The sequence below is a fragment of the Nymphaea colorata genome, chromosome 14, assembly GCF_008831285.2.
Source record: "Nymphaea colorata isolate Beijing-Zhang1983 chromosome 14, ASM883128v2, whole genome shotgun sequence".
NCBI lineage: Eukaryota > Viridiplantae > Streptophyta > Magnoliopsida > Nymphaeales > Nymphaeaceae > Nymphaea > Nymphaea colorata.
Window position 1 is genome coordinate 7460503 of NC_045151.1, and position 14782 is coordinate 7475284.

A 14782-nucleotide genomic window follows, 5' to 3' on the forward strand; every position below is an offset into this window, starting at 1 on the left:
GCTTGAGAATAGGAAATGATTAAAGGACTCAACTTGATTAGACTTCTGTAACTTAATCTGCATGTGTTTGTTTACTTTCTTAGCTGTTAACAGGTTTTTTTTGAGATATCATGGTATTTACTTTTCTTTCTTTGGGTGGTTGCTCTCTGCTGCTTTTTTTGTCAAAACCGCAGCACCTCCAAGAGTTAGTAATCTTAAGATAATTGGAGATGTGAGAGAAGGGAATAAATTGTCTGTAAGTGCCAGTGTCACTGGAGGTACCGAAGGTTCTAGCAGGGTTCAGTGGTTCAAGTCAAGTTCATCAAAATTGGAGGATAAGATTTCCTTGGAAGCTCTTAGCACATCTAAAATTGCTAAGGTATGATCTGTTCCTTTCTTTCTCTGTGTTTTTTCCGGATGCTGTTCTTTGTAGGGAAACAGACCTGACTGATTTTGGATCGGTGGGTTACTGTGTTATTTTTATCTGGTTAATCAAATTTTATGCTAATTAAAGGGTTCTTGTTTCAAATCTCCATATATACACTTATTAATACTTATAATCCCTTTGGATAGCTTCCACAAATCAAATCCAACTGTTTCCAATTGACATATGAAGCAAAGTTCTGACCAATTCAAACCATTTATTCCCTTTATTGTGGGCTTAAATTTTCTTTTGCAAATCTGGGTTGTACAAAACAATAATACTGGTTGGTGTATTTGTATGCAGTCATTTCGGATCCCCTTGGGTGCTGTTGGCTACTATATTGTTGCAAAGTTTACTCCAATGTCTCCTGATGGTGGATCTGGTGAACCAGCATATGCTATTTCAGAAAAGGCAGTGGAAAGTAAGTCTTTGCTTGGATTGGAGCTTGGTACCCTTCACGAAGTGCATTTGCCTCATTAATCATTGTTGAAACATTTTGAGAAGCTTTTTCCTTGTTGGTTGCCTTGATCATCCAAGATCATATCCGACCTCTTTTTGCATAAGGAAGGAACCAGATAAGCAGATAAGTGGGCATAAACAGCTGATTGAGAAAGCTCTGTAGTTGAATGCACTGAAATCTCTTTAAATGGATGTTAGCTGACAGGTTGCATCTGGTAGTTACAGATATACTTCTTGGGTTTTTTTATCAGTAAGGTTCTTCTCATGTACTAATTGGGAAGCTCGTTTTCCACTGAATTGGGAGTTTGAACATCTCAAAATGAAAATAAAGATTTTTTTTTATGGGAACAGTGCTAAAATTCTAAAATAGCTATTAAAATGTTAAAAGAAACAAAAAACATTTAAAACATTACTGCAGAAGATGATTTCCTAAAAATTCTTAGATTGTTGTGATATCTTTGTGAGAAATTGCAATAGCGGTATTTTCAAAATACATGGTAAACTTTCATTTTTTTGGTTTAACCTTTTGGGCAGATCTTTTGTGATATTTTGAAAATATTGCTGATATTTATGACTGCAGTTGCACTTGCATCCATGTATTTTCTGTGGAAAGTGCACTTGTTTTCTTGGGTGCCAACATAATACGACATACATCTGCACTAGCAACTGTCATCTAAAGTGCTATACCGAGTTTGTAGAAATGGTTATAACCATATGTGCTTATAGATTTTGAATTATATTCATCTCTGTTATTTAGGGTTACAGGTATATGAGAATCTGTGATTGGAATACTGGAAGCGTGCATAGGGCCTGGCAAGGAAGTGAATAGTGAGGTGCTTCCATGGCATTGTAGGAAATGCTATTTTGGAAAAGGAAGCCAGCTTTGTTTGCAATCAAAGGCATGCTTCCAATTTAAAGTAAACATGTTTCCTTCATAAGGAGAACACACTTCCATCAAATGGGAATCAAAATTCCTGTCACCACCCCAGAGGAGCCAACCCTGATTTCTATTTTTTTTTTAATTTCATCACTGCCTAAGCTTACAAGTTTCTGCAAAAGTTTTTGAGTTTGAAATTTTAAGTATTTAATATTTGTTGGAAAAAAATAAAGTATCTGTTGCTTCCTACTTTTAATTTGCGACCTCCATTTCTGGTTCGGTTCCTGGTTCACTTCTAGTCCGTTCTTCAATTACCACTTCCTGAAAATTTCTAGGGCCTGGCTTTCTGCTTCCACTTTCCGATTTGCTTCTCGTTCTTGGTACCACAACTGGTTGAAAAGACGTGTATTTGTTTTGGATCTGGATCCAACCCAGATCCACATGTTGTGCTAGTTGTGTTTTGTGTCCTTGCATGTATAGAGTGATAGGATTGCTAGTTTAATTTTAAAGTGTTTACTCAGTCCATGTGCAATGTGTTAACTTATTGTGGTAATGTGATTAGGGCACACTTAAGATTCTTGAGGCTGCTATCATATTGTTGAACCCCTTTTTCTCTGTCATCTCCTCTTCTTTACGTGGATGAATGTAGACATTTAAATCTAACACAAGTAACTCTAATCCACAGTCACAAATGCTAGCACTGTTTTGAAAATATCATGATTTTATTGACATATTGAGTAAATAGGTTTGTTATTGTAAAAAATAATCACAATACTTTTTCTTTTTCATAAAAATTTGTTTGCAATATAGGAAGGAATCAAGAAAAGGGATTCAAGAAAGAATGGGGAGACAAAAGGGAATGAATGGTAAAAAGGAATAGTAAAAGGACAGAAAGTTGAAATAAATGAATAGAGAAAGAAAGAAAGGAAGAAATAGAAGGAAATAAGGAAAGGAAAAAAAGAGAAGAATTGAAAAATGCAAAATGTAAAAAAAAATACAGATTACTTTTCATTCTTTATTTCTTTAGAATTCCTGATATCTTATTGAGGAAAATCTCGTTGAGAAATTGCCTACAAGGTTGTTTGTATGTCTGTGACTATGACATGTGTGTGTATTTATATATATATGTATACACACACAAAAATCTAACTATATGGTCAGTTTGATTGTTGACTTACATGTTGACGCATGTATAATAATTTTCAAGAAATTAAACTAACAATCATTCCCTTGAGTTGACATGCCCTTTTAAGTTCCTGTCTCATAATATGGTGTGTTAATCTGATGGTAATGCACTCTCTGCTGATTTTTCATGATAAAGCTAACCATTTCCCTTTTTCTGGCAAGGTTTGTAGATTTACACTATCATTCTCGACTTCTTTTTTGCAGCTCTTCCTCCAAGTCTGAATTTTCTTTCTGTCACTGGTGAATACTCAGAGGGTGAGATATTGACGGCTTCATATGGCTACATAGGGGGCCAAGAGGGCCAAAGTGTCTATAATTGGTATCTGCATGAGGTATATGAATCTCTTTTGTCTATTAGCTGCTTCTGTCTTTTATATTGTGCATGAGCAAAAGCAATAAGAATTGCTCTGGGTTTTCAAAATTGATTAAAACAAGAAATATTCTTTAACAGCACCTGCGAATCTATGTCACACAGACTCTTCAAAAAGGGGCCTCACCTGCATCGACACGATGCAGGTGTGGGTGTGGCCCCTACATGCATCCTTACCACACCTGATTCTTATCCTTTTCGGTATTTTTTCTTCACTTTCTTTCTCTTTCTCTTTCCTTTTTTTTTCTTTCTTACTCCCTTTTTTTCTTTCCCTTCAGCTTTTCCATCCTTTCGCTTTCCTTTTTAGTGGTACAACTGTACAAGTCATGCATTCTCTCTCTCTCTCTCTCTCTCTCTCTTCTGTCTCTCCTGACCTTTGAAAAGGGCTACACTTACTCATCCTTTTTAAAGGACGACTTGGTGGTCCTTTCAAAAGGTAGTCCAGTTTGTTGTCTTTGAGGACCACATGGCCTATTCTAATATTTAAAAAAGACTACTTTATGTAACATAATCTAAAATGACTTTCTTATAAAATTTGATTTTCTTCAAAAAACATACTCTAAAATTATTAAATATATACATATATATAATTTTCTAAAAAGGGTTTTAGACAAAATAACCTTCCCATAAACCTTTATTTACAGTAATATGAGTAAATAAACATTGACAAATAATATATATGACGTAGCTGCTAATTCATGTCCATACATGTGCAGAATGAAACCGACCCTGGTACATTAGTGTTTGAGGCATCTGGCCTTCTTCAGTATCACATAACCAAAGATGCTATATGTAAGTTTGTGTCTTTCAAATGTATACCAGTAAGAGATGATGGCATGGTTGGTGAGCCTCGGATTTCCATGGGGCAGGAAAGAGTTCGTCCTGGTAATTACATCTACCTGTTTTAAGGACATAGAATATCAATAAACTCATCATAGCTATGCCCCTAAAACTTGGAATCTGATTATGTTGCTTATACTGATTAACAGGGAGCCCTAGGCTGCTTTCGTTGCAGATTTTAGGGGAATGTATTGAAGGTTCTACCCTTCATGTTGAGAAGAAATATTGGGGAGGCAATGAAGGACAATCCATTTTTCGATGGTACTTGGTGTGTCTTCTTGGACAACTTGTTTCTCTTAAAAATTATCACATGATATACTTAATATATTGCGAAGTTTTCTGAAATAAACCTAGAAAACATGTCTGATTTATTATGTAGTTCTGTTGCATGATAATCTTGATTAGGAAATAAATCATAGTGATGGATTGCTTAGGTCAACAGGTTCTACACTTATTCAGTGTTCTCTTTTACCATGTTTCTCTCTGCAGACAGACTCAGATGGAACTCAGCATGAAATAAAAGGTGCAACAACTTGTGAATACACATTATCAAGCAAAGACATTGGTTCTTTAGTTTCTGTTTCATGTGAGCCTGTTCGAAATGATTGGGCCCATGGGCCTATTGTTACTTCTGAATGTATTGGGCCAGTTTTGCCTGGTGAGTGACTAGTTTCTAAAACATCACGTTCTATTCATTTATGTTAGTTCAAAATTTATGGAGATGTATTTAGATTTAATTGCAAATAGAAATATGCTTATAGATGAGAACACTCAGATTTATGAGAGATTGAACTGATAACACCCAGATTTATAAGAGATTAAACTGTTTTTCACGTTCTTAAGTAAGTGGACAAGGTAGACTGAGGATTCACATGCATATGCACATTCATAATGACTCTATGTGGTTTGTGTATATGTGTGTTTGTATGGCATTTGCATGTGTGTCATGCATTTTTCACATGGACTGACCAAAACATCAAAGGCACCCTAGTTGACACGACTGGGGTGCAGTTGCGCCTTCAACATGGTACTGGGTGCAATCAACATGAATTCGGAGCGATCAAGCCACATCGAGGCCATTTCTGTCTTTTCTTTTATCTTTTTTAGAAATAATGCTTCCGTTTTTCTGTTTTTTCTGTGTTGCTGCACCTATCATACTCTTTTTAGCAGTGTATCCATATCCTAGCTGTATCTTACAATACGTACCATATAGGTTGGAAAAACATGTACAATATAGGCACAATATGTAAAATGCATGTGTATCATGCCCGTATAATACGGCTGATAGGGGTTGTATCTTATGACATGGCTCTGTTTTTCAAAAAAGGGTCTAATGCCCTTTCTTTGTTGAGTTTTTTTTTTTTTTTTTTTTAAATCCTTCTCCCCTTTCATTTTCAACGCTTCTAAGAGTTGTGAAAGGGTGAGTTTTCACCATTTTAAAAAGAAATCGCCAAGAAAACATTGTCTTAAAGGAGAAATCACCAGTTTGCAGGGATGAGGATGAAGATGATAATGATTATTGCATCGATTGATAACTAATCATTAGATATTTAATCATAAACATTATTGCAATTATCATTTGACATTGAACTGTGGATTGTACATTTGATGTGATGTAAAATACTTTTTTAACGTTTAGACCATAGCTACAAATATCACAGTTTTAACGAAACAATGGGAACATATCTCAATATTTTGAAAAAACGTTAAAAACAATTTATCACAATTTTGACGCGATTTTATTGCGATTTTTCATTTATTTTTGTTTTTAGTTTTTCCAACTTCTGTTTCATTGCTTTATTTCCTCTTGATTTAGGCATTTAATGTGACCTCCATATAATACTTATTACTTTATCATTTTAATTAGATTTTTTTTCCTTCTTACTTTCTTATTAGTTATTCATTTTTTGAATTTTTACCCAACATTTAGATTTTTTATTTTTTAAAAAAAAATCTGAGATTTTCCTGAAAAAAAATATTGCCAAAAAATATTCTAGAAAAGTCTCACCTATAAAAACCCGAGGACAATATTTGTGGCTATGGTTTAGACTTTATTTTGTTAAGGTGTTGTTACTTGGCAACGATAAATCATGAATGCTCATTATGTGTTTAACGAGTTTTTGATATAAAACACATTTTTCTAGATTTTTTCTAATTTTTCTTCTATTTTTCTATTTTTTTTCTATATTAACAAATAAATTTACGATATAGTTATGATATGTTATGATACACGTATAGGTCCGCCCGATGATATGCATTACGATACACCTTTTATAATATTGGTTTTCATATTTTAATTTTTAAGTTTAATACTACATATTTTATGCTGCTCATAACTTTATATATTGCATATGCTATTTGGTCATGTATGCTGTTATTGCTTATAGGTTTTCTTAATCTGGGAACATGTTTTCTTATATTTATTGATTGCACAAGTTTTGTTAATGAGTTATATATATATATATATATATATATATATATATATATATATATATATATATATATATATATATATTACACACACACATATGCTGCTTATAAGTTATTTAGATTATAGATATGTATTACCAGTTTTTTAATTAGTCTTATATATGTGTGCGTGTGTATATATATATATATGTGTGTGTGTGTGTGTTACTAATTTATATGTATATATTATATATGTATTACCAGTTTATGTATAACATATGCTATATATCAACGTTTCAAAACTTGCCAAGTCAACCCGCTGACTTGGCTCGGCTCGCCCGCCCTACCAGGTCAACCTAGTAGGAGGACTCGTTTATAGGGGTGGCCATTGGGCTGGGCCGGGCCGGGCCGGCCCGGTAAGACCTTGCCCGGGTCGGCCCGTTGGGCCCGGCCCGGTAAGACCTTGCCCGGGTCGGCCCGTTGGGCCCGGCCCGGTAAGACCTTGCCCGGGTCGGCCCGTTGGGCCCGACCCAATTATTGACGGGCCGGGTACTGGGCCTGGTCCACCATAAACGAGACCCAGCCCAGCCCGTTTTGTTAACTGGTGGGCCGGGTCGGGCCGGGTCGGTTGGTCCAAAAATCAAATAAGAAAAAAGAAAAAAAACTTACAATTTCGACAAAATCTAACATTCGAGAGAAGAATCAATGGCAAATTGGCAATGCCGATAACAAATAACATAAACTATAAGCACAAGCAATAGATTGGAGGTGCTACCGCTACTGCTCTCAGAGGCAGAGCACCCATAATACATCTTATGAAGCACACTCGTAGGGGAGAATTCCAACCTTGGGGAGCTCGACACCGAGGCACTGACGTTGTTGGTGTTAGCGTTTGAGTGGTTGTTCATGAGATTAAGACCATCGGGCATGGAGATGGAGAGGTGTGTGCTTGAGTCTGAGATGGTGTTGGCAATGGAGGCGGTGGCAGAGGTGGTGGATTTGGACGGGCCGGGCGGTGTCTGCCTTTCCACAGGCTTTCTTGAACGGTTCTTACCTCTGTGCATGTGCTTCTCACAGTACTTGTGATCTGGAACCACTTCCTTTGAGCACCTCCATTTCTTCCCATCCGTCGTCCTGCACCGCCCTGGCTCTGGCTCCATGCTGCTTCGGAAATCGAGGCACAAGCCGCCGCTTGACACTGCAGAAGATGGACAAAAATAAATATATATATAAGCAGAAGTTTCCACGAGATTGACGGTAAATCGGTCTACCATTTGAATCTCATCTCCTAATGCAGAAAATTTCAGGAACAGAATAGATCACAAGATCAAATGAATGCTGGGACCTGAACCTGATTCATACAGACCCATCTTCTAATCCACTAGGAAGCTTTTTAAAGAAGTTTCTAATTTTACCAAATCCTCATCCCAATAAATGACATTGTTTAGAAAAACTTCTCTATATTAGTCTAAACTCTAACGATCTCACGGTTCATTATCATGAAATGGGTGCTAACCCAATTAAGCAAAGAAAATGCTAATCATTGTCCAGAAGAAGAAGCAGAAGCATATTGGAAAAAGATTTGGGTTTTCTTCACCAATGAATCAGAGAGAGAGAGAGTTACAACTAGAGGGAGAGGGAGAGAGGGAGAGAGAGAGTTACAAGCAGAGGGAGAGAAGGAACTCATAGGCGAGCTGACGACGCTCTTCTCTGAGAACAGTGAGCAGCGTCCACCGTCGCCCTTCACATAACAAAAGGGCGACGGTGGACCATGGGTGGAGCGGCGAAAGGGCGACGGTGGCGCCGTCGTGGTGGCGGACTGGCTGGTAGCCGGTGGCATGCGGTCGCTGTCTCTCCCTGTCTCTGCCTCCCTCGAATCCTTGATGCCTCCCTCCGCCTTCGATGGAAAGAAACGAAAATGTGATTAACGAAAAGGGGAGGGCGCTGCGCGCAGGAAAGGAGACGCCCGACCTAACAGGCTGTCGGGCCGGGCCGGGCTCACTCAAGTTGAGCCCGATAACATGATTTTTTGACCCGGACCCGGCCCATACCGGGCCGGCCCAGCGGCGGCCTGGCCCGACGCCCAAGCTTACTCGTTTAGTCAAAGACATTGCAGAACAAAGTCACACGGGTGCGTCATTTTTGGAGCCGTACCCTCGTCGACGCGACGCGGGTGAGGGTGCGACCCGGATTCACACCCAGAATCAGTCAATGTGAGTCGGGTGCGGTCAACTGCACCCGACTATTTTCGATGCGGGCCCGACTCGCGTCAAACGCAAGTCCGGTGCAGTCAACCCAAACCATGGACATTTTGGTCCATTTTTTTAAAAATTTTTATATATGTAAAAATCAATTTAGGGCACGATATCGTGCCCTCCCACTGCTCTCTCTTCGTCCGCTGCTCCTTCTCCTCCACCGGCGGCAACTGCTCTCTCCGTCCGTTGCTCTCTCTCCTCCCGCTGCTCTCTCTCTCTAAAATCAAGTGACACTCTGTTTTTGTGTTTCCTATGTGCGTAGATGGCTTTTGAGAGAGAGAGAGAGAGGGTCGGAGATTGTTTCTTGCGTAGATGGCTTTTTGTGTTTCCTGTTATCTCTCTCTCTTTCTCTCGAGTCCTCAGCAAATAATGTTTATTTTTAAATAAGTTAAATTTTGTTGAGCTATGTTTGATTCATATTCTAATTAAGCATCAGATAAGATGTTTTGTATTGTAAAACTAGTCATTTAGTTGTGAACTTTTATATGCAATTTAGATTCTTTTGTTAACAATACCTGAAAGTTAAAAAAAACCCGACACTGTGGTAGGATTCAACTTCAATTCAGACGAATCAATATCATACATTACTTGCCCGACACATAAGTTCCGCATCAATTCTGATATTACTTGATAGAGTCAAATATCAACTCCGGATCCGATCAGATCTTACTTATTGAAGCCAGATATCTAGGTTCACATAATAATTAATTATCTTATCAGATATTTGTTTGGATATGATATAATATATATTATATATAATGTTTACAATTTTTTGTCATATATATATATAATATTATAATAATAAATTAATAATAATAATAATAAATAAATAAATACCCTCGCCGCACCGTGCACTTAAATTTTTTGAGATGTGCCGCACCAACACCTGCACCCGCACCCGCACCCCTCACCTATGTGACATAGTTGCAAAACTCAAAGCCGATTCGGTTGACTTGGCAGAGTCGAGTCAAAGAAGACTCAAATGAGTTCTGCTGATACAGGCATGTTATTATAAACCCCAAAGCATTGGGGTTGTCATTGTGAAATTGAAGGAGGGTTTAAAAAACCCCAAACCCTCCTTCACTATTTCTGGCGATGTCACCATTGGGAATAAGGATTCCGACGATTGCATCAGCATCAACAAAAACTCCGGCGGCGAAGGTATGTAACCCTATTCCACTCCTTTTTCTTTCTATTGTTTCGAATCTTTGATTCTCTTTTTTCCGTTTCCCACTTTCCGGTGATCGTCGATTTTTCCCTCTTTCGTGCATCTCTCAATGCTTTCTTCCATGACCTTTCTTCCTCTTTCTTTTTACTCTCTCCCTCTCTCTCTCTGTCTCTCTCACGCTCTCTCCTTGTGCTGTGTACCTCTGTTTCTTTCCAACAGTTTTTTTTTTGTCCTTTTCTGTAGCCCCCTGTTTTATCATGACACTCCTATTGTTTCAGTCTTTCAGAGAAGTGCAGTCGTTTCATATGACATTAGCAGTTTACCATAGAGCTCATGTTACTATGTCTATGTGCCAAATACTTATGCTTCTCATAGATGCGATTTTTCTGAATTTTTTTCTTTGGCATCAGCAATTTCTTTCCTCCTGTAGTTGTATTTGTCTTGATCCCTTTCTACTTTTTTATGAATGTTTTCGACTCTCTTTTTCCTATCAACAACTTATTGTAACCAAGAACCACAGAACCTCACTATCTCTCAGCATCAAAATAAGGCGAAATAATTTGGTTCTGGTGATCCGATATGAAATGTTTCCTATAGAACATTGAGATTGTATTAATTTTTATTTCTCATTTCGTGTTTCCTTATGGGGTGTTGAATCTGTTTGGTGTTCTAGTGCTTGACATATGTTGTTCCAGATGGGCAGTGGTGTATGCATACTCTCATTTTGACATGCTAGCTTTGTGTTTTACTCAATAAATGCCTTTCTCAATTGCAGTGAATTTTTAGCAACAGTAGTTCGATCGATGCTGTAATTGTGCCTTTTTTTTTTGGTTATTACATAGTAAATATAACTTAGTTGTGACTTCACTTGATGTTAGTTTGTCTTGTTTTTGAGTCATATAAGTGAAATTAAGTCATTTTACAACTTTTTTATATTTTAAAAGACAAGTTATATACTATTTTTTCTTAATAAAAAGTTAACATAACCTGGTACGAGTCACCTAGTTGACCCGCCGAGTCACGAGTCGAGGACGGCCAAGTCGAGTCCCAAGTCGCTGGGTTGTAAAGCATTGCTGTATATTTTTCCAATTATAAGTTTAATACTGGATATATAACTATTTGTTTCATGCCTACTTATGTTATGAGTAAGATTGTAAAACATGAAATCAGCCACATTGTGTATATTACAAGGAAGAAAATCAAATGCTACAGATTTTGGAATCTAGAATTTGATACACACACACTCACACACACCCTCACCACACCAACACCATGTTTTTCTGAAATTTGCTGCACCCCGCATCCCTCACCCATGTGACGTAGGGGCCCACCTTAAATCCATGGTTTTGACAAACTGATGATTTCCAAACCATGGATTTAAGATCTCGCCATCATCCCTCGAATCCGTGGATCTATTGTCAAGAGGACAGGGTCTGAATTAGGATCCATGGATTAAAGATGCAGGGGTAATCCATTCAGCCTTCAAGCAAGGAATCTATAATCCCTTTTGGAAACCTTTGATCTGAGATCCCAGTATCTTAGATTCAAGGATCTGAAATCACCTCTCATCTCAGACCAGAGGCACTCAAATTGCCCTTTAGAGTCTCTTACCTACATATATATATGTAGTGATATAAGCAATCAGCCAATCACACTGAGGTCACGGACCAACTTGTGGACTCAAAACCTGTTCTAACTCTGCAATTTTTCAGCAATGGCCAATAGTTCATGATTATCAGTTGCTTTCTGTACAAGTTGTCAATTGTCATCCTACTTAATTTTGTTTGTCTTAATGATCAGGTGGAACACAAGGGTAGCATTCTGTTTGTAGCTGAAAGCTTAAGTTTGAATGCCATGATTCTATACTATGTTGCTTAATGTGGTTGTCTTCTGCAGGTCGACCATCCTGTGTCTCTCTTGAATTTCACGATGAGATGATTGAAGGGAAACGCTTAACTTTCATAGCTGCTTACAGTGGAGGGTGCGCTTTGCCCTTTTGCATACTATTTGATTTTTTTGTGATTCATATATGAGTAACCTATCTGACATGCCATTTTCTCTCATTGCAGTGAGAAAGGAGATTGCATTCATGAGTGGTTTCGCTTGAAAGATGATGGTTCAAAGGAGAAGCTGGGGTGTGATGGTACACATGCTTTTGAATTTCAAAGCAAATTCATGTACTAATTTGTTGTGATTGTACTGACTGTTTTCTTTAATTTGTCAGAGTTCCATGATTTGACTTACGAGGATGTAGGTGGCTACATTGAGCTTGTGTTTATCCCAATACGCAAAGATGGAATGCAAGGGAAGCCCAAGACCATAGTCTCAACCCTAATTTGTCCTGGTATGTGCTGCCTGTTAAATTAAGGTAACTCATATAAAGAGGTATTCTTACATTTTGTGAAACAGGCGTTTCATGAAAATAAAAGAAAAAGGAAAAGGAAAAAGACACTTCCACATTTTCTGAGCAGCCAATGTTATGATCCTTTGGCTATCCCTGTGTTTGAGAAACTCAAAATTTTGCTTGTGGAGTGACAAAACCAGAAGTAAAGCTTTGAGGATCTTTATAACATTCGCCAGGAGAAAGAAAAGTACGAAAAGTTGTGTCACAAAACTGCATTTCCTTTTGAAAAAGAATTGTGTAATCTGGCACTTTAGCCTTTTCCTGGCCTTTGCGCTGCTGAACCTTATATGAGCTCTAACATTGTTAATGTCTGAACCTGTTAAAGAAAGATATGATTGGTTAATCAGGCTGAATCACAAGATCTAAGTAGTGGATGGACTTGTATCTGATATGGAACTACATAATATCCAGCCTCTGACCCAAGAACTGACAATCTATAAATTTACTATACAAGAACTATACCTAAAACTAAATATTATACTATCTAGTCTTTTGCTATCTTCACTTCACTTCAGTTGGTCCTGCCTAAATGAGATTTGACTGGACTTGTACAGTGTCCCTGGACCATGCATGATGCTTCAAATCAGAACTTGTCCAGGCCCTGGCTGGATCTGTCTGGGCTTTGACCTGCTCAAGGTTCCATCTATAGGGTTCATCAAACTTCCCTTGTCATTTCATCTGTTGTTGGCTGGATGCTTCCTGGAGATGATATAGAAAACATTCATAATTTCAAAATAGTGCAGTCATATTGTTCGAAGGAACATGGCAATATTCCAAAGTTTTGCTTAGTTCTTTTCCTTTTATTTTTTTGGAGTATTTTCTGCCTTGTTTAACTTCATTAGGTTTGATAATTCTTGTTGTTTATATCAGCGGAACCTGTTGGCTTGGAGCTTATTATTCCAGAATGTTTTGAGGATAAGGAAGTGGTTCCTGTGAAATCATATTTTGGAGGGAAGGAAGGTCATGGAGAGTATACATGGTATAAATCTTCTAGGAGACTTCAGGAAACAGATATAATGGGCACGCCAAGAGCTAATGCAGATGTTCATATTGTTGGAAACAAATTGTAAGAAGCTATCATTGTCTTGTCTGGAAGATATTTTAATATTTACTTTTTTTCTTCCTTATTTTTTTCCTTTTTATATTTTGATTTGGTTGATAATGTATTTCAAAACAGGACGTATGTTCCAAGACTTAATGATGTAGGAGCTTATCTAGCACTACACTGGGTTCCTGCCCGTGTTGATGGAAGGCTTGGAAAGCCGATTGTGGCTGTCAGCAAAACTCCGGTTTCACCAGGTGAATAATTTTCATTTTGTTTTGCCTATCAATGAAAGCCTAGTTCCTAGTTCTGTTTTGCCTTGTTAAATTTGAATGTTCCACTCTCATCCTTGATTTTAACAAGAAGCACCCTTTACAGCCCTTCCTGTGGTTTCCGATGTTCATGTTAAAGAAGTGTCAACGGGTGTATATTTGGGATGTGGGAAATATTATGGTGGATTTGAGGGTCCCAGTTTGTTTAGTTGGTATAAAGAAACAACCGAAGGAACCATGTTTCTCATCACTGATGCTAACTCCATGACATATGAAGCTACAGATGCTGACTACAATTGCCGTTTGTTGTTTGGGTAAGTAACTTGATTTATGAAACATACTATTATTTGTTACAATCACAATAGGTGAATCATCTATGATGGTATGGTGTAGTACCAGTTTGCTTTTTGCTGATCCCGTTTTTGAAACTCTCTTTGAGGATAAAAGTCACAAATTTGTAGCAATAGCATCTTTTCTTGCTTTCCTGGTTTGAGTAACATGTGGTAAAGTTTAATGTTGTCAACTTGAATAGTGATCATCTGACAAATGCAATCTGCAGTTACACCCCTGTTCGTTCAGACTCAGTCATGGGTGAACTATTACTTTCTGAGCCAAGTAATGTGGTTTTTCCAGGTAAATGTGGTTTTTATCTCAGAAATGATTGATTAAACACATATGGGCATGTTGAATCTTGATTTTGATTATTTTGGGGTATGCATAAACTCATGGTCTTCCCCTCTCCAAGGGTCCAGACTTGCTTTTATACTTGGATAGCTTTATAATGGCAGTAAGTCGACAAATTTCAATGTGTTGGTTATTTATCTCTTTTTTAGTGCCGTAGAAGTTGCAATTTTTGCGTGACCATATTTTGTAATTATAGCTCATGTTTTTTTTTCTTTTTCATTTGTCGGAGTTTCATATGTTGCTTTAACCTCAACATGCCTATGGTTCTCTTAAATCCATGTACCAGCAGAATTTTTTTTACTCTTAAATGGTCTTATGGACTGCCTCTATTAGTAGTTTGTTGTCTACTTTTGGTGATAACTATATCTATGTATCTCATCTTGACTAATTGTTGTAATTGGATCATGTGTTTCA

General features: G+C 37.6%; 1 protein-coding gene across 2 annotated transcripts in view; it reads left to right on the top strand.

Moving 5' to 3' along the window:
• The window catches only part of LOC116267561 (187-kDa microtubule-associated protein AIR9), a 79271-nt gene that overhangs the window by 54217 nt on the left and 10272 nt on the right, over positions 1–14782 (top strand). For both annotated transcript variants that reach the window (XM_031649362.2, XM_031649363.2), the window contains 13 exons: positions 174–358; positions 707–824; positions 3129–3256; positions 4011–4179; positions 4284–4402; positions 4624–4792; positions 11863–11947; positions 12036–12109; positions 12191–12310; positions 13241–13436; positions 13548–13669; positions 13791–13998; positions 14244–14317. In XM_031649362.2, coding sequence (XP_031505222.1) covers positions 174–358; positions 707–824; positions 3129–3256; positions 4011–4179; positions 4284–4402; positions 4624–4792; positions 11863–11947; positions 12036–12109; positions 12191–12310; positions 13241–13436; positions 13548–13669; positions 13791–13998; positions 14244–14317 — 1767 coding nt within the window. The remainder of the gene's footprint in view (positions 1–173; positions 359–706; positions 825–3128; positions 3257–4010; positions 4180–4283; positions 4403–4623; positions 4793–11862; positions 11948–12035; positions 12110–12190; positions 12311–13240; positions 13437–13547; positions 13670–13790; positions 13999–14243; positions 14318–14782) is intronic.